Source organism: Ischnura elegans, chromosome X, assembly GCF_921293095.1.
Source record: "Ischnura elegans chromosome X, ioIscEleg1.1, whole genome shotgun sequence".
Taxonomy (NCBI): domain Eukaryota; kingdom Metazoa; phylum Arthropoda; class Insecta; order Odonata; family Coenagrionidae; genus Ischnura; species Ischnura elegans.
Window position 1 is genome coordinate 9,533,797 of NC_060259.1, and position 23,413 is coordinate 9,557,209.

The window sequence follows — 23,413 nt, forward strand, 5'->3', positions numbered from 1 at the left end:
ATATTTGCATAGCCCAATTTCGTCAAAGCGACCCATTAGAAAGTTGAAACTTAGCAAATGTCAGCCGTTGTGGCCGGCAGAAAAACTTTTAAGGTGTTCAGCCGCCACCGCAGCGGTCAACTGCTGCACATATCACGGCACCGCCAGTCGGGTCGCTCTGGTATATGTGAATGCACTGGACACTACTTTGTTACAGTGGAAGCCTGGTTTTGCAAATACGGCTTTTTACAAGAATCCCGCTTTTGGGAGTGATAGTCTCTGTACTGCCACATGGCCTATGCTTTACATGTGAAAAAAATCTGATTTTGCAAGGTCAAAAAGTTCCTTCCACTGGGTGCGCTCGGTTTTACGACAGATATTTCTCAAGGGCAATGCACCGCTGAGCAAGCATTAACTATTATGCTTTGTATTATCTGTTTATTAAACAGAAAATACAAGATGTGTGTCAGATCTACAACACGTAACGCCAGGTACATCCAAGCATTCATGTGATTTATGGCCTTGAGTAGGCTCCGTGCGCTCCCATTTTGCATTCTTCTTTTGTTTGGTGCCATTATCAGTGGGAGGAGAATGGGAGGAAGATGAAGACAGTGGGAGAGGGAGATGTGTTACTGTTTGAATATATATTTGTCATTGTATAAAATAAAACAAAGCCTAACACTGCTCTAATAATTAAAATTCATCCCTTTCACCATGTTTTTGTTTTCTTTGGTGATTCCTAATTTCACAGGTAATTATCATTATTCATATTGCGAGGGACCTGGAGATGGCAGTACTTTATCATAGCATGAAAAATGTCATGGTGCCCAGGGTGCCTTCACAGTTTGACGCTGTGCTAATGCCGCGGCTAGCGAGCCAATCAGAGCCCGTCTTTGACATTTGATATTGTCATGTCGCCAACTCGCTGCGTCGTTGCAGAAAAATCTGGCCGTGTGCCTGCATAAATCCGCATCAACAGCCGTGAAGCTCACCATCAGCTGCGAGGATATCGATATTCGCCAGAAATCACCATCTAAATCTATTCCAACTACAGTGCAACCTCGATAAAACGACACCCCACGGTGCACCAATAAACACTCGCTATAGCGAATTGTCGCTTTACCGGAGGTGGTGCAAATAATAGCCAACATACCTCATAATACTCCTTTATTTTTATTTAATCGCTTAGACGTCTTTGGTGTTTTTTTTTGGCCATGGTGTGTTCCATCAAATGCTTCCTATTCACGCAACTCACGGACGTGCGGGTATGCTGCCGTCTGCTTTCTGCCGCCCGAGGAACAAAAGAAGATCAAGCATTCGCAAATGCTAATGCCACAATATTTTCACCAAAAATAACTACTTATTTATCGAACGACAGTTAACCACATAAATTTGAGACTGAGCACTCCATTAACTTCATTTCTAAAAGATCGCTAGCAATTACAGAGATTAAGGAGTCTTGACGTAAGTTTTTCCGGCGGTGAAACCCTCGCTATAGCGAGAGCCAACACCAAAAAGGCCTCGTAAAAACGAATTTTTAACACTCATATTATAGGGTCAATTGACGGTGCATCGGCTATCTCTCGTAAAAGCGGGGGTCTCGCTATAGCCCGTACTCGCTTTAACGAGGTTCTACTGTATTTCCTTGCTTAAAATGCTTAAATAACGTTAGAAATACGTCGTGTTTAGTATCATTCTTTTTTTGATTACGTGCACATCACTAATATCTCAATCTAACAAAAGTATAATACCAATTGCCGAAATTAATATTTAGACACCTTTTGGGCTAATTGATGATTCATGCAGCAGTTGACCTTCAGAAGTGGGGATCTTCGAAGCGAGTCGGCTAAATGAGTCAGCGGTCAAGAAAGGGGGAGGCATGAAAAAGGTTTCTTTTGTCCTCGAGTAACTTGATATTTTCTTTCGAAGCTAAGGTCTTCGTAATACGATTCCTGCTCGAGCTGGGACCTTTTTTATTTCGGAGAAGAGGAAAGCTTCAGACGGGGGGAGACGAGTGCTGAATGGAGGGGGATACCGGATCTTGGGAAATGCGCTAATGTAACTATCCCACGGAACTCAGCTTCTCCCTATCGTATTTCAATCTCCTGGGGAAGATTCAAACTATGTGTCTGTCGTTATTAGCCATAAATAACACGTTGTAAACACTTGATCTCATTTTCGTCAAACGATAGATGCGGGAAAATTATACGACAGGACCGCGATCTTCAAACGATAAATGCGGGAAAATGATACTTCGGGGAACGATAGATGCGGGAAAAAATTACATTGTCTTTATGGAACTTAATTTGGGACCAGGAGCGGCGAACGATGAATGCGGGAACAATACATCGGGGTTCCACTGTAGTATTTCCTCTTCTTATGAACATTTGATTTACTAACTTTCAGAGATACAAGCATTCGAAAAATTGAAGTGTTCCTGAAATTTCAAATTCAGTACCTTTGGAGTTGGCCGATGGGATGTGGTTTGGCGTAAAGGAACTCGCACTTTGGGCACAGTCTGAACAAAGTTTGAATTATATCCATTGTGAAGTCAAAAACTGTTCATCATTTCACCCATTCTTCCTTCACGCGGACAGACCATTTATTTAGCTCTAGCCGCATCGCACGTGCAGCTAGATCAGTTTGTCACAATCGTGAGTTAATGCAAAATTGTACATACAATGGCAAGTAAATACAATTAAAAAATTCGTCCTAAGTTTTGACAACTACCTTAAAGATTCTAATTTTTAATTATTAGACCTGTTCCAAACTACAGTCGGATCCGGATTTAACGTCTTCGCATTTAACGTTTTTCCGCATTTAGCATTTATTTTTTGGGTCCCGATTCATTCCCTATTAGGACAATGTAAAAATTATCCGTATTTAGTGTTTCCGCTTTCATGGTCGTAAAAATTTTTCCAGCACAAGATTTTTTTTGCTCAATTTAACATTTTTTCATGACGGTTCATGCCAATGATTATCCAAATCTTCGAATTTCTGCTCATCAACAAGAAGAGTCTCATGGAGTTCACCAAGAGTCAATAGAATCTACCGGGGAACGCTTCTTCAACTGCTTTCTTCCACGAATGCAGCTCTAGGACCTTCAACTCGCAAGCTGGGTGCGGGCGCATCACGCTCGTTCAAATATATTTATCTTGCTCTAATTGATATCATAAGAGAATGACAATTGGAGTTTTGGCGAACTATCACGGTCCATGACTCAAATTAAATCACTCATGCTGGAAAAAAATCACCGCATAATCACGGTAAAATAGATGAGCACGGAAAAATACGAAAATCCAGCAGGTGGTTGACTTTGACATCATAACTCGGACGAAATTACCTAAACTCAGAGGCACTGACAATTTTTCAGATGAAATCCAGTTCTGTTGAAGATTAAACCTTTTCCCTTAACAGAGTGTAGCTAATCGTTATTCAAGGTCCAACCAAATTTTATTAAAAGCTGCCGAGAAACAAGTTGAGCCGGAGTCAAGGTGATCAGCGCGCCATGTAAGCAACTTCTCCCGGCTCTATTCGACCTGCATGAGGCCGCGGCTTTTTGACAACGAATCTGGTGTTATCATCGAGTTGAATTAGCATCGACTTGTACGCATACTAGAAATAAGATTCTCCTATTTTGGATGACCTCGAAATCCAAAATGTGTGCACAGGAGGCTTTTTAAAGGCTCATAAATCCCTCGTTTCGCCGAGGCAACAGAAAACGTTAAGTCGGTATAATTCCAGAAAACCTCCCTTTTACTAGATATTCGGTAGATTAGATTTCGGGATTAGCGATCTTCTGCTGTCCCTTAATTTCACTCATCTTTACAGATGCAATGACGATTTTTCGAGTACCTAATTACACCCATGTCTCGTATAGCGCAAGGGATGCGTTCCCTGGGGTCTTTGCGCTATACGAATTTGCGTTATACGAGAGCGTTTTAACATTGGGAAGATAGGGATGCGTTCCTAGTAGCATAGGTCTTGGGCATTGAATTTCCTCTAAAACATATATATTCCCATAAATAGCCTTAGAAAACATTATTTATAGAAATGTTTATAGTTTAAAACATCTTTAAAGATAGTATGCACGCATTTGAAGACCTTTATTCACATTAAAAAAAATTTTTACATGCTTTTGAAATCCCCTCCTGTCGTGCGGGTGGGCTAACATCTGCTATCTCAGGGGTTCGTAATGCATTGCCGGCAGTTGACGATTTTTCAAACCAGTCTAAAAACAACTATTGTGTCACCCAGGCCCTTTTGTCGCTCATCGAAATGACAGGCAAATGCTACTTTGAATGCCATTTCATAGCTAGCGGAGTTTATGAATGATAAATCATTTTAATTTGAAGTCCTCCGAGTCACTAGCAGCTACGTGAAACAGTCTTTAAATGCCTTGAAACCTGACCCAGGTTTTCCTTCCCTGAAAATGAATGAACGAGAATGCATTCTTTTCCAAAAGAATATCGTCTCGTCAACACTAAAAACTAGTTGAGGGGGAAAGGAGCCACTTTCAATCACAGCTTGGAGTTCATCAGAAAATGTTGTGGTGACTGCGCTATCAACACTTGCAGATTCACCTGATATCGCCACACTGAAAATACCTGCTTGCCGTTTAAATTCTGGAACCAACTGGAGCTTTCACTAAATGTCTCGGAGCGATTACCACTCTCGTCTTTTTGTACTGATTCACTATGAACTTTCCGTATGTGTAGACCGCTTGGTTGAAGTTGGTGCGGCTGAGGTCACTGATGTTTTAACTTTATCTTTATTCAGAATAAGGCATCGTGCGTTTAAACTTCTGCGCAATATCGCTTTGACGTTCTCCATTTTCAAAGCAATTGACCTATATCAATTTCTCTTCTAGGTTAATGGTTTTTCTTGATAAATTCTTGATTTTTCTACCTGCATTCCAATTTTTGCCATTTTCTCTTGGTTTTTACTCTGCATGGCTCTATCGAAATCAACTTCTACTGCTGAACTGTATTCTTGAGACGCAGAGGGCCTACGACTGCTGGGAGGGAACGAAGCTATTGTGTTTGAGACTCTATAGCGGACCCTCTTATATGTTGACGCTATTCATGCGCAACTCGGCCACCGCTCCATTTCTCCCCCGTGAATACCGATGACCTTGAAGGCTTTAGCGTAGACCCTCTACCTGGAAGTCAATTGCCCGATAACCTATGACGGCAAAAATTACGTCTCAACCAGTATTGCTTAAAAAAAACTCATTTCCACTAGCCCCACGCTTAATTAATGATCCATGTTAACTCATTCTGTTAAGGAGACGAGATAAATTACTTCGGTAGGCCGGCTATCTGGACCCAATGACGGGTAATACTTTTGGCCATTGCACAGCAATGGATTTCGATTAATACATAAACAGAAAAGAAGATTTGAGGCAAGCAATAATATTAATATGCGTAAAATGATAGAAATTTCGTGTGCACTTAGCGCAAGTTCACGTTTTATCACGAGAGCGTTTAAGATATTTGATTAGGCTACACTGCGTTGCAGTGTTTCCCCGAGGAACGAATTTGCGCTATATCGAAATTGCGCTCTATGAGACATGGGTGTACACCTTTTCTTATTATATTAGAAATGCTATAATCACCAACATGTCGCTTTTACTGAAAAAAATTTAAAATTTCATCGAGACCACTGAAATATACGTAAAAATGGAATCACTAATGTCCATAATAATATTCCGTGTGGGAATGCTTTAAAGTTGATGTATATTATAATTTTCTTAAAATATTTCATTAAAACAATTGTCATCCTCTCATTACTAATTTTTACTACCCATTTTTTAGCTGATTCCTGAAAAGTATTATCCAACCTTCATTGGGCAGAGAACACTTAACCAATGAATTTTTTGCTGCATGCAGCATCTTGTGGCTACTTAAAATAATATTTTTTATTCATAAAAAGCCATTCCAATCATTACAGACCCTAAAACCTGAAAAAAATGGCAGGTCCTCATTTAGTGTTTTTCTGCATTTATTGTTTTAAATTTTGTCCCCCTGAAAAACGTTAAATCAGGATTCTACTGTATTTCATGCATTGATCAGATACCTGAAAACAAACTTGAGACAACACATTATCTAAAATGGAAATTGTTAGAGGAATTATATTTTTTATATAAAACAGAACTTCAGCAATGGGGAAAAAACAAATTGAGAAATACAAAAAAATTAAGCATAAATGTATGAACGACGTACCAGCATCCAATGGGGGTCGAGGTTTCTTCCTTGGTTTCTGCGACTTGTGAGATGAATTTTGCTGAACCAAATTCAACCGAGCCTCAAGCTCCATCAAGCGCCTCTGACTTTGCTGATGAATCAGTCTCCGTTGTCTTCGAACAGCCTTCTTAGCAGAACAATCATTAGCCAAGTGCAAAGCAGCTGTAGTGATACGGCTCTGAATTTCATATTCCAATTCTAAACCCAGCAGAGATTCATCCTGAAAGTTATGGATAATGTACATATTCACTTGCGTGATGCATTGAATAAATGTCAATACTAAACAGGATAAATCAGTCTTTAAATTTCAGGATTATCAGTACAGGCTTCAATGATGCCCTGTTGGGTCCAATATAACAGCCCTTAGAAGGAATTAAGGTAGAAGTCCTTAGAATGAAATGAATTATCAGATCATAATAGAAGCAAAAGAGGATAATGTCATTTCTGTCTCCTCCATACATATCTATGTATTACAATGGTCATGTTCGAGTAAAAACATGAAATGGCATGATGGTAGAGATGTGTGAGATGGATGAGACGTTGTGGTAAGATGTGGCTAGCTGCCCCCACCTACAACTTGGCTCAATACCTGTCTGAGGCACTTCAACCTTTTACTGGGAATACATCATCATTCGTGAAGAACTCAACGTTCTTCATTGAGCTTCTTCAAGGAATTACTGTGAAGGATGGAGATCAGCTAGCTAGCTTTGACATTGTGTCTCTTTTTACCAACATTCCCTTTAGCGACTCTATCAAGATTGTGATTATCAACAACAGATTGCTGAAGGATTTCCCTAAGCTTGTGGACCATTACCTCTGACATTCATTCTTTTTGTGGAATGGAAGATACTACAAAGAAATTGATGGTGCTGCTATGGGCTCGCCACTGTCCCCTGTGATCACCAACCTGTTTATGGAGGAATTTAAGAATTCAGTGCTGAGCTCATGCAAAAAGAAATCTGCCTTTTGGATTCGATACATGGACAACACATTCGTCATCTGGCCACATGGAGAACAGGAAATGAAGAAATTTATGACATCTCAGCTCCCAACATGATTCCATTAAAGTCACCATGGAAGTGGAAAAGAACAGCAGCCTACTCTTTCTAGACAGATAGGGGATGAAGAAATGATATGGAAAGCTTGGCCACAGAGTTCACTGAAAGGCGACTCATATGAACGGCTTCTTGCATGTCTCTTCGCAACACCACCCCACTCAGGAATCTCAGCTCTAATCTCAACTTAATTGCACAAAGCATACTCGATCACTGACTGGATCTCTCCTCCTACAGAAAAAAGACATTTTGTTGTGGCCTTGGCAAAGGATGGATATCATAGTGACATGGTCTTAAATAGGACCTCAAAGACAGAAAGACAACTTGAGAATAAGACACTGCAACTGACAATGGAGAAACCCAAGGCAGCAGGTGATGCCACAATCCCCTACGTGGCAGGCACTAATGAAGAGATCGTGAGACTGCTCCGAAAATTTCACACCACACGCTTCCACTGCATTGTGACGACAGGAGAACTTCTATCCACTCTTAAGGACCATATCTCTCCTCATGCCTACAAAGGAGTGTACAAGATTAAATGCAGTTGTGGAATGTCTCACATTGGGCAGACTGGAAGAGCTGTAAAGCATCGCATGCCAGAGCATGATAGATCGGTGAAAAATAAGCACTTCCATCCCTCAGCTGTGGCCGAGCATGCTTGGTCTGAACCAGGGCACAACAACAACTTAGAAGAGACAAAAGTTATTGCCAGAGTATCCTGATATTTTCCCACGATTATCCAACTGAAATATGTTAACATCCTCATAACTTCAATCAAACGAACAGCCACCAACTACAGAACCTGTGGAAGAGTGTCTTAATCTCCTATCCTCACCATATTGGTTGGAGACTAACTCTGATACAACCAATCAGCAACAAGGCACACCACCGGGCTGGGCTGCCTATATAAGGATGGCCAAAACATGGCATCAAACACTCTAACTTGAAGATGCCTGCTGGAATTCAGGAGAGATTGTTGTCTCTACTAGAATGATGACGTGGTGAAACCCTGAAAATGCAGCCTTCATTATCACCGCACGGCAAAAGCCTTCGCATCAACATGAAATGGCATGCTTTTAAAGGATTGACTGATTATATTTTGAACTCAATTTCTCTCTTGTAATGTATCTGCATACATATATGTATACAATCTACATTTTTCTGCAGCAGAACCACTAAGAGGCATATGGTGAATTTTGCACTTCAGTGTGGTTTTGGTGGACTAACCCCTCCCCCCAGAAAGCAGAGGCTGAGGTCTCATTTCTAATCATGAGGCCTCATTTGCCATATTGTTTGTGTCTTCACCACCCCCACTCTTGTTTTGAATTCTGAGCCAAAATTTTCATCCAAAAGATGAAACCTCCCCTGCTCAACTAACAGGCCACTTATGGCCAACCAGTTGGTGAAAATTCATCTCGTAGACAGCGTGTGGAAAATTAATATTTTATATATAATATTATTGTTATAACTGAAACAGATTTTTCGTGGAGTTTGCTTCCTTCCACAATTCATTAATCAAAGTTTCCTGATTAAGATGATTCTTGTAACTGCACCTTTGCCAAGAGGTACTTGATGAACACTGCTTAAAAAGCATCGACTGATTCAATTTTAAAGTTTACTTTTCATTCTTAATACACCTACAGTTAGAACCTACAATTGCTCACAGAGGGACATTTCTTAACATGAGGGACCCAGTGGCCAGTAACAATCACAGAAAGACCTATGGTAGTCTACAGTAGGAGCAACTGACATTGCCATTGTTTGTTTGTAAAAAAAATGCTCAACAATTAAGATCCATCCTGAACATAAGCGGCTCCTCTCACAATCTGCTCTACAATCAATGCACTACTTCCACCACCTAAAAACTTAGGAGTGCAGCATTTTTAAAGCCCCCAACCAACATTTTCTTGGAAGATTACCCTCCTTAGACATATGTATTCCTTTCATGGACTTTAGCCTTCGGACTCTGGCAAAGGACTTCAAGCTAAGGACACACAAGCCAAGGATGCCAAAAAGCCTCAGACCCAAAAACCAAACTACAATGGGCAGAATCTACAGCCAAACCTTCAGCTAACTCTGCCTAACACTATATCACCACATAAATAGCATTCCTGCAGATGGATACTTGGGCTTTGGGGGCACGGAAATGAGGCTCAAAACCAGTATTCTGTGGTTTGCAACGACAATTAGCCTCCAAACTCCAACTGCCATTGCCCTCCCCTTCATCCTCCAATTCCCTCCCCATTTCCAACTGTCTCCCTTAATGATCTCCTCGCTCCACTTTGATCCTTCCAAAGAGGCCACCTCATCACAGGAAATGGAGAGGAGCCAATGGCACCTCTACTTCCCTGGCAACTGTATTGCCTCCCCTCCAAAGTAGACAATCACACATTTCCCTGGAGTCCCCATTCTACCCTCATCATTGTGGAAAGAATGTTTGAGGAATCCCCTAACGTCAAGACATCCAGTGACCAAGGGTAACAATGCCTTACCACCTCATCTTGCCACCTTGGTACCTATACAAGCTTTCGTTAATAAAATACTCCACTCATGACTCACCTGAAAGGCCTACCTCCTCTGACACACAACCAATCAGGGCTCAACCATTGTGCATAAAGGATCAATTTCTGATAATACTTATGTTCTCCAGAGCCATGATATTTGATGATAAATAATAAACATTGTTCATCATCACTTTAGGAAAGGTTTTAATGGTGAATAAACCAAAATTTAAAAAAAATTACTAGACATGCATTGGGAAGCACATGGAACACTAGGTCACCCCTGTGATAATGCAAACAGCACATCACACTCCCCTACCCCTACCATGAAACCCCCTACTGCAAAGTCATTATTTTTCCGGTCCCAACTAATTCGTTGCATGAGAGCCACCACAAAAAGAATGGACATAGAGGGATGCCAAGGTACAACGACCACTACACTTATCTCAATCAATCTTATAGGAGTAAACACACCTGTGTGCAAGGAATTTTCTCAATGAGGTTATTTGGAAGAGTAAACGCAGTGTGGACCCGTCTCCGAAAAAGTGGCGGCTCCTCTCCAGGGCCAACAGGCGTTTCTGGTGGAAGTTCCCCAGTCAGCTCTGCCTCTGCCACACACAACCGCCGTAGCTCCTCAGTTTTTCCTTGTAGAGCAGCCTCAAGGACCTTCTTCCGAGCCTCCAAGGTTGCAATATTATTTTTTCCATGACTAGCAGCCTCACTAAGGTCTGTCTCTATTATAAAAAAGTAAATATTTCATGAAGAACTACTATCTGGATGAATTTACAAGTAAAAATAAACACTGTATGAAATCTTATGCACTCATTCCTTCACCAAGTGAAACAAATCTTTTATCACACATACTAACCCATTTCTGGTGGTCCAAATTCATAAGGACCAAAATGTACACAAAAATAATAATGAGATCATGTGAATGCCTGCAGACATGATGAAAATACCTCAGCCATCTGAAATCATACACAAATAAAATAAAAAAAAATAAAAATGATAATATAAACGGATTTAAAAACTATTAGAATATATGAAATAAAAATGTTTACCATCCCAAAAAAGCTAAATCATAAAACGATCACATTTTGATGACATGTACAAATAATAAAAATCTATATTGTGTCACCTACACACTGAAGACATATTATAAGAGTTCGTTTCAAACTCAATACTAGGAGATCATGTTCTGCTGAATCACAACCAATCACATCAATGCCAAACTTCAAGAACAAAAGTGCAGGGCGGCACAGCATACAGCAGCTCTTACAGGTGCTAAATGAGGCCTTAAAATCTTAATTATCAAATTAAAATTATTAGGACTGCAACTATATGCTGTCCAAAATCATTAATCTCCTATTTTAAAATGAATAAAAATAAGAAATTTTAATATTGATAATCTTGGATATTGAAAATATTATTAATTCATACATTGCGAATTACAGGTTTAGTAATACAATGATTTTGAGGAAATGTACTTCAACTACTTCATAGCTTCAGGATTTATAAACAGCAGAAATCACATCATAATATGACTAAATGTACCCCATTAAGAAAGTCAATGGTGAGCCAAAAAGGAATCTGAAATCCATGCACATCTTATATGAAGCATATGCCTCTTGATAAATCCATTAACTATAACAAGGGTCATTCCAAACTGTATGGCATGTAGTCAGCACTTGCCTTTATTTATCTGGTAATAGGTAAATGAGAAAAATTTGCGAGTGGCACTACTTCCTTTACCATTCCAGGCAGCATACTCCCATCAATTCAGTTTTAGCTTCTTAAATTTCCAGAATATGGTACTTAGAATGGTAGCATTACTGCGTTCAACAAAAAACATTCTGTAAATGGTACATAGCTTGGGAATTTTAGATGCAGAAAAGACTTCTGCACCAAATGGTACAAAAGCCTCCTGGAAATCTTTCTGCTTTCATACACAATCAGCGTGTGGTTTTATAAAAAAACGATTCATACATATTTAACAAAGCTTAAAGATTTCCGCAATTACACTTCAGAGTAAAGACATATCTCTAAAGTGAATAAAATATGATGAAAACATTAAAAACTCAATGAAAATACAAACAAAAAATTGGCATAAAAAATTATTTTAACAATGTAAAGCTAAAAATTTTGTACTGACAAATGGCCAGGTTATTGGAAACAACAAGTATCTTCAAATCACTGAAAAGAAATAAGACAATATATAACCTTAAAATAAATACAACCCAGCATTGAGTAATATCGCTCTGAATGTGACTTTGATGTTTCATGAAAACCTATGATCCTAGGATATGTCCTACAATTCAGTAAGGCCAACTTATTTCTAGTAATACCTCACCAAATTAATTTTTTAAGATATCACTATGGCCATACTGAGTGGTAGAACTCATTAAAACAATTGGTAGAATCTAATTAGATCCTGACAAAAGGCAGTTTCTCAGGATCTTATATAATCCCAACAACATTGAGCAGAGAAGTAGCACCAGTACTTAAGTTGTTGATGAATACTTGTCATTTACATTACATTATTTTTAATATATATTAATTTTGAAACATAATAATAATTGGTGCCATCAATTTGCGTTATATTCTACACTTCCATGCAAAAAAGTTAATAAGAGCAAAAATGAGGCGACAGTAAAAGATGATATAAGCAAAAGCATCTAAGTCTAAGCCATATAATTACTTATAATGAACAAGTCAAGGGATCACTTGAGTAACATCTAGACACTGCCACAATTTAAAATATTGCACAGGAAATAGTGTTGCGATTGGGGCCATAATTTCAAAACATTGGATTCGAAGAGATCTATTAAGAGGTAGCAACAAAATACATGTTAGCTTTGGGCACTGATGGTCGGTAGAGATTTCATGGAAATATCCAGGGGAGGAAAACATGACGATCACAAGTATCAAATGGATGCTGGATAAACAGGCAATGATTCCTGCTCGCAATACTATCTCTGAACTTTTTAATGAAAAATGGGAACATAATTCAGGCTCTAGACTTGCAAGCTGAAATGAATTCAAGGCAAAAATTATTCACCATGCCTGTATTGATTCTACTCCACAGTCACGGCATTCACTTACACAGTCTTTTAGTTAGAACTTCCTTACAAGATATTAACTTATTACTCGTGAATTCTGAAAACATCTCCAATGACAAAGAACATAACAATAGATATTCACCAGGTTCATAAAGGAAGAATGGAAAGATAATTTTACAGTATGGGCAACCACAAAATGCATCCAAAAAGTAAGCTTAATCTCGTTCTGTTAACTCCGTAAACTAGTTACCTACATTAATAATCCAAATAGACAACTTGAATAATGCTTAATATCACTTCAAAAGTGACTAAACTGACAGTCGGCCTGTTCTCCAACTGCCCTAATGTTTTCAGAAACAGCAGTTTTAGCGAATACGGATGTGTTCAAACAGAATAATAAGACTATAATCGTGTAATACTGCTTTGGAAGGAGGTTAAACACCATCAATTCCTTCATTCATCCCCAGGGAAGATGACACATACTAGGGCGGAAACGAAATAACACAACACATGCCCTCCTTGGTTATGCTAAAAAGGTAACCAACGACGCCATTACATCGACTTACCTTATCACTAAGACTAAGGAAATTAATATAGTTATCCTTCTTTGATGGTTGTATACTTAGGTACACAAACATTAACAAATGAATAGCGTTAGGAATGCGTTAACCTATCGATAGCGGTTAAAACGATACATCGAGTTATTTCGATTCAATGATTCGCCCATGATAGATTGCGGGGATTCTAAACCGTTTAAATAACGTATAAATTTTAAATCAGTTATTACATATGAGAATAGTATGGATAAAAGAGAATATTTAAGCGTAAAAAATGGCTTGAATTCTTAATTAATTGCCTTAAATCCACACGGCCTTTCTAAGGCCATTTTACACGGGGCACGGAATTGCGCAGGTTAGAGCTGCATTTATTTATAAAATGGCGTAAAATTGCGCGAATGCATGAACGAAATTAGAACATGGGCTATTTTGCCGTCTCGCATCCACGCATGTGTTCAAGCAATTCACCGCTTTGCACGACGCAATTTTGATTGCGCCTTCGCACGTACGCCAGATTGCGCAATCCCGTGTACCGGCCTGCTTGTCAGCACATTTTGAATGAAGGAACTGAACTTGCTAGTTTGAAGACATTTGAAATATTCTTAAATTTGAGCTTGGGTAAGTAGGATTTAATTTTACCATAATATGTGAAATATTGATATTATAAAAATTGGATTATCGTGAAAATGATTACCAGGAAATTTTTAAAATAATTAATATCAATTTATTTGATGGTCGTAATTACGGTTATGAAACAGAACAATGAGAATTATACGCACATGGAATTTTTCTTCTATTTCATCATTAATTTTTTGGCTTCGGCATTGTGCTCAAAATCCATATCATACAGTTGTTATGAGCATATATATTAACCGTCGCATATCTTCCCACACAGCACATCGTTGCCAGAGGACGTCCGCTGCGTGTCCGTCGCGTCCTCTCAGTGTCCGCGGATTTTCAGGACAGCCAGAGGACATCCGCCGGCTGTCCTGGCCATCTGTCCGCACACTGTCCTATCTCGATCGGATGTCCAGCGGACGTCCAGCTAGTGTCCCATTATGCAGGGTTTGGAAGTTTTGGTTTCCTCTTAAAACACTCACCTCCTCAAGGAGGAACTCCGAGAGAAAGTCTCGAGATCCTCCTCCGAGTAGGGAGTATAGGAGAAGGGAGAAAGAAAAAAAACTCTCTCTCGTTTCTGAAGCCAGAATACTTCCTCCCGATCGAGGAAGAGGAAATTTTTCGTGGAGGAAGAGTTATTTTGAGGATTATTTTAGGTAACCAAGTGTAATCCTCTTGTTGGAGTGTGGACTCTGGGAGGAAATTATAAACTATTTAACGAAAAAAAAAAATTTGACATTTTTACCGCTTCTATAGTTTAAGAACAACAAATGTACGCTATTTTTAAGTTTTACATTGTTTATAACAATTAATTAAGTTTAAACAAAGTTAGCAACAATTTAAGTAACATTTACGAGCGTTAAAAATTTCTACATGCCTTACGGGTTAAACAACAACAATTGAACGAACTTATGACTCTCTACATTATTTATAACAATTTTTAAAGTTTAAACAAATTTAGCAACAATTTTAGCAACTTTCAAAAAATTAAAAATTTCCGCATGTTGTACGATTGAGAAGCGTTGGATGAACAATAAACCCGTACTCTTTCATGATTATAAAAATTACTTAAATTTAAACAAATTTAGCAACTTTTACAAAAATTAACAACAGGAATAATGGAATTTATCGATTTTTACTGAAATTTTATATTATGTACCAATGTCCTGCGGACGTCGCGTAGCCGTCTCGGGGACATTCCATTCCTACAGGTTAAATGAACTCTTTCAACTTATTGATTAATTAATATTTACTCTCTAGGGATTAAAAAATCTCAGAGGCGATTGATTGGAAAGTATTTTAATGAAACATATCGCTTTAAATTTATTTTAATTTTTAATGGTAAGAATTCTCCTAAAATTATCACGGCATCGATGGCCTCATTCCCAGATTAGACATTGTGATTGTCCAATTTAAGGATAGGCAATAGAAGGTAAGTACTGCCGTACCTTTACTTTATATTGAAATTCTAGTTTTTTTTGGTGGCGAACGAATTTTGAATCTACCGCTACTCCGCGATACAGGAAGGTGTTCTCCAAATTCCTCCGTTCCTCCTTTCCAACAGAGGAACCGGAACGGAACACCGGAGACAGCATGGTTTCATGGTGGTTTGGCGGTTACGAAGACGCAGCTGAATTCCAAGTAAGTTTGATGTGACATCTAAATAATTTTTTCTTGGCGTTCACTGGCGGCAGTATAGTGTTTCCGCATGCTCCTTATATTTCTTATAACTCAGCCTGTAACATCTCGAGGAAAAATATGGCTCTGCTTGGAACAACATGACCGTCTTGGTAAAACCGTTACTTGGCAACTAAAGGTAGCGTCTTTTTCCGTTGTTCATGGTGAAATTTTCGCTTTTGGTCCTTGTTTACATGATATAATTGAAAGTGGAAGTTCTTGTACTATAGTCTCTGTACGCGAGAACGTATAGGAAATAATGTAAGTGCTAGCGTATAAAATAGAACCTGTTGTTTTGATAACGTAGGCTACGGCTGAATTTGTTGAAATTCCAAACGGTCCGTTTGGTTCCGTTCCTAAATCAAATCAAGTAGGGTTCTTGGCAATAAATATAACTAGGAATTGTACTTACGTGTAACCGGGGGATTTTGCAACACGCATGTATGATTAATAGGTTTCACGTAAATTATTAATTCTTTGAAATCGGACTACACCGTGTAATTTCTTTCGATATGTATATTCACGCACGCATCGAAAAAGAACATTAATGTTATGATAGGATAACCACCAATGTTTAGCCTTTTTACAAAAAGTTTTTATACTCTTTATCTGTTTGATGGAACTAGGTTAATAATTAAAAATTTTAGGTCCTAAATAAATAAATGATCTATTATGTCAGTAAAGATAAGGCTTAGGGATTAAAAAATTACAATGCCGACGTAACTTCCCAGCCAGCACACTCGCCGACGTTTATGTAAACGTCCAAGACAACGAAGCGGCAACAGTTTATCCTTTGACGTTGCGCCGTGGATGATATCAACATGACGGCAACGCGTTGCCGTGAAGTTGCTCAGTTTGGACGGCTGCTTCATATCCTATTTTATGTGAATGCATTCGCTCTAATTAACGATCTGCTAGAAATAAAAGGTTTCACGACTTACGCAATTAACTTTGCATAATGTGTTTTATGGGATAAGTGGTATTTATTCGACTATTTTGTGGATTTATAAATTAATATGTCTCCAAGTCACTCGGTGGCGATGGAAAAAGATTGAGATAATATAATAAGCGTCTCTCAAGGTTGACGATTCTCTGGATATTTATTATCGGCGAAGTGAAATTACTAACATACCATTGATAATTAAAGGCTGTACCATTACGATTTCCTCCTTCGCATGAAATTTTACGCTCGATCATATCGTCTGCTCACGACAGCGAGGCCATGCGAAACCATCGTGCGCGCAATGCGAAATGCACTTTGGGAAGAACCCGTTATCCGCCGTTGCCGGTAGCCATAGTAACTTTGGTACATAGCTTTGTTGATATGTGAATTCATGCTTTGTGTTCGTCGTGATGCTTTTCTCCTTTTTGAATGGTCGAGGGACGGTTTTCGTTCACCAAACCTTTAGTAAATAGATTTTTTCAAGAACTTTAATTTTACTTAAATTGTTCATTTACTTCATCCGTCAAACTTAACGTGGTTTCAGCTTCTCCATTTTCACTTTTCATTTCATTTCACCTTCATATCCGATTATCATGTTCACCCGTCGTACTCTGACCTTATTGTATTCCTAATTTTCACTGACGTGAATTTTCGTTTGTAATTTTCACTAACTTAAGTTTTCGCGAGTGATTTTAACTCTTGTTAAATCGTGTTCTTAGTGAGAAAAAGTGTTCAGTGGTTACAAGTTTTTTTGGCTTTGGCTAGGGCAGTGCAAGTTAGAAGCCTCTTCGAGGGTTCAACCACCGTATTCCGCCAGGATTCGTGAAAGGTAAGTCTAGACTCTGTTTACCGTCGTTCATTATGAAATTCATTAACAGTACACTTAAGTTTTCATTACCATTGAGTTAGTTCTGTTGTGTTTCTATAGTATGGATCGATGTATGTCTGGTGGGTGCTCATACTGCGAGTTTGTGGGTGCAAGATGGAACGCTTAAGTTTTTCATTCAATGGAGTGCAACGTTCAGTACTGCACGTTGGTGAGAACTCACCCCCTACCAAACACTCTTGAAATATTGAGTTGAGCAGTAAAATTTAGCATAATCGCAGAGATATTTCCTCAATTACTGGAGTGTGCAATCATTTAATGCATCACTATTAACTAGTCTTCATATACAATAATTAACTTTACTTTCAATGGAATTTTATGATCTCATGTTTTTAAGTAACTGAAGAGTGAACGCCTCATAGTCATGATTTTTTTTCCTCTTTTTTTCGGGATGCCTTGGCAAGTGTTAATATTTCTTCCACATAAAAAAATTTACTGGCCTCACAGTGCAGGCTTTTGCATAGTCATGGGTAAAATTGGATGGAGATAAGATTATTGAATATTACCCTAGGCTATAACTGGTCTTCAGTGTAACAGGTCATAAAATGGCTCTCGACTCAGTGAGGAATGGGGTATCTTGGGCGTGAAGTTCTGCATGCCTCCATTTGGTGAGTTTGCAACAATATTTGTGAGCATTTGTTTTGATTAAAGGGAGGGTTAACATCTTTGACTTGCAAGTCAGGGTGCCTTTTAAATTTTTCAAAGGGGTTGTTTCATGGTGTGTGTGTGTGAGAGCACTGACTTGGTTGTACATGTTAAACTAGTTCTCTAAGCCAAGTATTAAATATTTTTATTTTAGTTAATTTTGACATTGACTTCATGCTTTGAAATGTGTGGCTAATGGTGGCATTTTATAATAATCATCTTCCAGAGACTGTAGTGGCAGCTGTCGCTATTGAACAGAGATGGCTACTTGTGAAGACGGAGAACAGACATGGAGGCATTTTAGTCACTGAAATCAAAAAATACTGGGAAAGGAAAAGGACAAAAAAGAATTGAAAGTATCCTGATGTAAGTAATTCTTCATCTATGGAGACTGATGATGACAGAATACTGAAACCACCATCACCTGGTAAATGTTTGCATATAAGAATTTGCTTTTTTGAGTGCTTTATCATGTGCAAATGTAAGTGTAAAGCTTATCTATTCTGTTTTCAGTTGCATGAGTGCCTCCTAAGAAGGAAAGGTTGCACTTAAAGATTCCTCAAACAATGTTGGAGTGAAGGAGCCTTAAACTTTTCTATAGAATTGGAGTGTTATTTCTGAAGAATCAGTGAAGTCCAATTGTTAGCACTTGGTGCACCCAATGAGGTCAGAGGTATCGGGGAAGATTTCTCAGGATTTGCACCAGGTAAGGTCCTCCATTTCTCCTTCCAATTGGAATTAAGGAAATAAAACTTTGTTAGGTTCACTGATTGTTTAATTAAGGGCACGACCCGGGTTTCGTAACTTAGTTACATCGTCAGGTGACTAAACCTGCATGCATCATACATTTATACCCAAAGTACACAAGTGACTGTGAGGACATCTGTCGGAAAGGAAAAAGGACTAGTTGGGAAGCGGGGGTGAGGGTTAAACACGGACTGAAATAGGGAAAAAGGGGGGGGAAGGGAGAAGGGGCAGCCTTGGTTTGGGACGAGGGTTTTTTACCAGCCAGGGGAGGGCGGGGTTAAAGTGGGTGAGGAGACAAGAGCTAAAGAAGGTGGCGGTGTTGGGGAAGAAGAGAGGGTTAGCAGGGTACATTGAGTTTTCTAAATGACAATAGCCTATGGAAGGTCGTTGAGTCCGGCTGTGGAAGGACATGGGTCACTGGGGGAATTTTGGTAAAGGCACTGCTTAGTATTTGTTCTTGGAAATTTTGACGGCACACATGTGGATAGGCACTTGAATATTTATGTCACTGTAGGAGATCATTTATGGGGATGAAAAAGAGAGGGGAGTGGGAGGGGAGCACTTGTTCGTTGGCGAGGGGGGTTTTGTTCTTTAAATGTTGTATAATCTCCAACGTTTCCAGGGCATCGAGTCTCCTCCTGTTTCTTTCTGAATGTAGGATATCCGGCTTAAAATCACTATTGTGTTTACCTTCTAATAAATGATTGGCGAAGTTTGATTGATCTTTCTTCTTTTTGAAGCAGTTGCGATGCTCACTCACTCTGATGCTAACACTTCTCTCCGTTCTGCCGATGTATCTCATGTCACAATCGTCGCACTTCAGGCAGTAAATTCCACTTCTTCTTTCTGGTGGGAAACGATCTTTGCAATTGGGCAGCAGTGTTTTGAGAGTTTTTTTGAGAGACTGCTAACCCTTTCTTCTTCCCTAACACCGCCACCTTCTTTAGCTCTCCTTCTTCTTCTCGTCTCCTCACCCACTTTAACCCCGCCCTCCCCTGGCTGGTAAAAAACCCTCGGCCCAAACCAAGGCTGCCCCTTCTCCCTTCCCCCCCCTTTTTCCCTATTTCAGTCCGTGTTTAACCCTCACCCCCGCTTCCCAACTAGTCCTTTTTCCTTTCCGACAGATGTCCTCACAGTCACTTGTGTACTTTGGGTATAAATGTATGATGCATGCAGGTTTAGTCACCTGACGATGTAACTAAGTTACGAAACCCGGGTCGTGCCCTTAATTAAACAATCAGTGAACCTTACAAAGTTTTATTTCCTTAATTCCAATATGGAGAGGTTTCACAAAGTAAAGCCTGAAGTTATTAGTTATATCTCCTTCCAATGTTTCCGCAAGCAACTCACCAATCGTCTCCAGGGATTCTGGAATCCAAGGTTGGATTCCTAAATCGTTTGGTTCTTGAATCCCTGAAGACGATGGGTAAGTTGCTTGTCGAAACGTTTGAATGAGATCTGAAGGACCTTATCCAGTGCAAATCATGAGAAATCTTCACTGCTATTGTTTGCTGGGAAAGAACCTGAAAGAGGAGTATTTGGTTGGTATTTCATTTACATTGTCAACTGTTTGACTTCATAGCCTCCTAAGTGTTAATATGCTCATGGTACTTTGTATAGATTATCACTTTGAGTCTTAAACTTAAGTTATGGTACCATCATCACCTCCTTGTTGATATTTAATTTTATGATAACTCTGGGATGTACTTAGAAATTAAAAATGCTGTGCCACTATGTTCAATGGTTCTCAGCAATTACCATAGATAATTAATTATCTGGTCATCTCATTTTTCAGATTTTATTTCATGAAGGAAAGATCTTCGAACATCATGTTTAAGAGCAGTCAGAACAATCAAATGAGGACTGGGCTTAACAAAAGTAAAAAACAAGTGTTCTACCCTAACATAGAATGAGTTAGCTGTGTCTTTCTGTTTGAAGGGACACTCAGAAAACAAGAAGTGCATTTTAGCTCCATTATAAATGTCTCATTTGGTAAGTATTTTTTAATCATTGGTGCTTTTGATTTACTCTTCCCTTATCTTGGAATACAGTTGAATGAAAAGAGCTTTTCAGCATATGTTCATATTTCATATTCAGCATAATATCTAATCCAATTATGATTACCTTTCAGGGAGTGTAAAAGCCAAAATAAGCCTGATTTGATACTATCAGTGTGAAAAGAAGCATCAGGGAATGATCCCAGGCCTCAAAATACAGAGCAGAGAAAGGGAATAAGAAACGAGAAAGTGTTCTGAAAGGCAACTCAAAGGGGATCTCGAAGAAACATGATTCTTTCAATTTGCCTATCTCAGAACCTGTCAGTGTGGAAAGGCAGTTTTGTTTGTAGTCTCATAACATGATTGTGGGATAAGGTGAGGTCAGCGACTGATCACTGTTACGACAGACACAGCTATGTCATTAATGCTCCTTGATTTTTGCCTGACAAGGGAGAAGGAATGTTTCTTCACCTTCTTAAATGCCCTATTTTTTATGATTTTTCAAAATGCCAAATGCTGCTAGGAATAGGTCCAAGTTTGGTTGAATAGCCTTTCGTATAGCTGAAATAAATTAATTTTACTTCATTTCTTTCCTGTGAACCTAGCTCAAATGCTATAGAATGCCCTACCCTTAAACAGCTCCATGGAGTGGTGAAGCTTACGTCTTATTCCATATATGGAGGCATAAAATGCTGCAGGAACGCTAGGGTGTGTTAGCTTGTGGTGATCAGCTTCCTTATTGTCATAGAACACAGCAATTTAATAATAGGGCATCGTGCTTGCTATGGCAGTGAACAACTGAATGTGTACATTGTATGAAGAAAACTTCTTTAAAAATAACATTTCCTAATTACCACATGCTAATGTTCCCTGTCACCACAACCTTGAATGTGTATGTCCTTGTATGAAATGGCTGTGTTCCATGGTAATTAAGTAGTTGACCACTAAAATGAGAGGCCACATTAAATAGTGCACACTGGTGTTGCTATTGCATTTCATGCCTCCGTGTTCGGAATAAGACTTCAATATGTTATGTCAAATATAACTTTACAAAACAATCCCCTGCCTGTTAGGATCTGCTGCAACAGAAAATTTGAAAGTAAATTAAATCTAGACTCCAAAAAATTGAATGCAAGTTTCTGTTAAGACCTCAACCCTTACTATGTAATTAATGATGTAAAACTATAATTTGTTTATTCTCCTATTTTGATATTGGAGTCATGTGTGAGATTGATATTTTTCGTACTGTTCCTCGTGGGGGATCTATTGTGCTTGAGGCTTTAACATAAATATTGCTGTAATTCTATAATTTCCACTTGAAAATGATCATGCTATCTTTTGGTTAGCATTATATTTTGTTTTGTATTGATGGAGACCTATTTCTTTCCATTTTCGGTTATGAACTACCCTGTAGCTCATTGTTTTTTACAACTGTCATTTCGCCAGGTGGGGCTGCTCTGATTACAAAATCAGTTGCTCTGTGGTGTGTTAGGTGCTTTTGATATCATTGCTGTTGTGACCTCTTAATACCGTTTGCTTGAATATCTAATGGATTTTAATGTTTGCAGCGAAAATAAAAGTTTATTTTCAAAATTCTGTCAATGATTGATTTCTCTATTAAACCCAGACCTATCTATTATTTGAATTTATTGGAATACCCCGCCATGGTAGCAGTATCAACGTGGTATCAAATAATCCCGCTAGATGGCGCCACAGTCGCGATGCTGCCCAGTTAGTTCTCGAAAGTGCCGGTAGGTGTCCCTTGTGTCTGTGACGTCACCGAAAAGAAACTGTTGCTTTATCGTTGGCGACATTTAACGGCATTTTTGCCACTTCGTTGCTGCCTCGTTGCCGTCATGTTTGTAGCAACGTATTCAGCCGTTTCTTTATCGTTGATGGAAAGTTGCCGTAATTTAAGGGGCAACGTCCTGTTCTGTGCTGGCTGGGTTTATAGCGTTTAATATATTTTTTCTCCCAAACTTTACTAACCTACTAAACTATAAACTAATTTAACTACAAACTAAGTAACTGTGCTATTAGTCATCCATGCATTTAATTTAGTGGAAACTATAGGACGACTGTAAGAAACTCGGGATGAATCTAAACAAGGTCTAATTGTGAGTGATATATTGTGTAAACAAACCTTACGGCTATGTTTCATGGTTCATTTATTTGCTCAAACTGCTGCATGAAATCTTATACCCAGAAAATAGAACTTGTGCATCTTTTCGTACAGCCATCGGTACACATTTTGGTGTAGAGTATCGTGAACCTGATATATTTACCTGGAGGCATTTACTGACTATAGCTTTCATGTAGTGGAGTTGAATAAAAATAGCTTATCTGTATTTTTATTTAGTTCCTATCTCTATTTATAAGTTTGTATGTCTGTCTTCTTATAATTGTCTGTATACTTATTTGTCTTCATTCTTTACAGATGTTGCACTGAACCAGGACGATACAGCCACCAATTCTAGTGTGGAAGTTACAGTGAAGAGTTGGCT

At 38.8% G+C, this 23,413-nt stretch overlaps 1 protein-coding gene and 1 long non-coding RNA gene across 9 annotated transcripts in view; one reads left to right on the top strand and one right to left on the bottom strand.

Moving 5' to 3' along the window:
• LOC124170566 overlaps window positions 1–13,521 on the bottom strand; it is a 58,435-nt gene extending 44,914 nt beyond the window's left edge. Inside the window, exons 1-4 of the mRNA XM_046549364.1 lie at window positions 13,406–13,521; window positions 10,649–10,748; window positions 10,255–10,514; window positions 6,204–6,444 (exon numbers count right to left, since the gene is read on the bottom strand). Coding sequence (XP_046405320.1) covers window positions 6,204–6,444; window positions 10,255–10,514; window positions 10,649–10,652 — 505 coding nt within the window. The 5' untranslated portion in view covers window positions 10,653–10,748; window positions 13,406–13,521. The remainder of the gene's footprint in view (window positions 1–6,203; window positions 6,445–10,254; window positions 10,515–10,648; window positions 10,749–13,405) is intronic.
• A 3,144-nt stretch (window positions 13,522–16,665) lies between these two features.
• On the top strand, window positions 16,666–23,413 carry LOC124171073. 8 transcript variants are annotated; one of them, XR_006867650.1, is made up of 6 exons: window positions 16,666–16,997; window positions 17,400–17,463; window positions 18,392–18,592; window positions 18,679–18,871; window positions 20,708–20,904; window positions 21,044–21,734. It is a non-coding gene; the product is annotated as an uncharacterized LOC124171073 (long non-coding RNA). The 8 variants fall into 8 exon arrangements; XR_006867646.1 differs by having other exon boundaries at window positions 16,667–17,099; XR_006867649.1 differs by having other exon boundaries at window positions 16,667–17,099; window positions 17,405–17,463.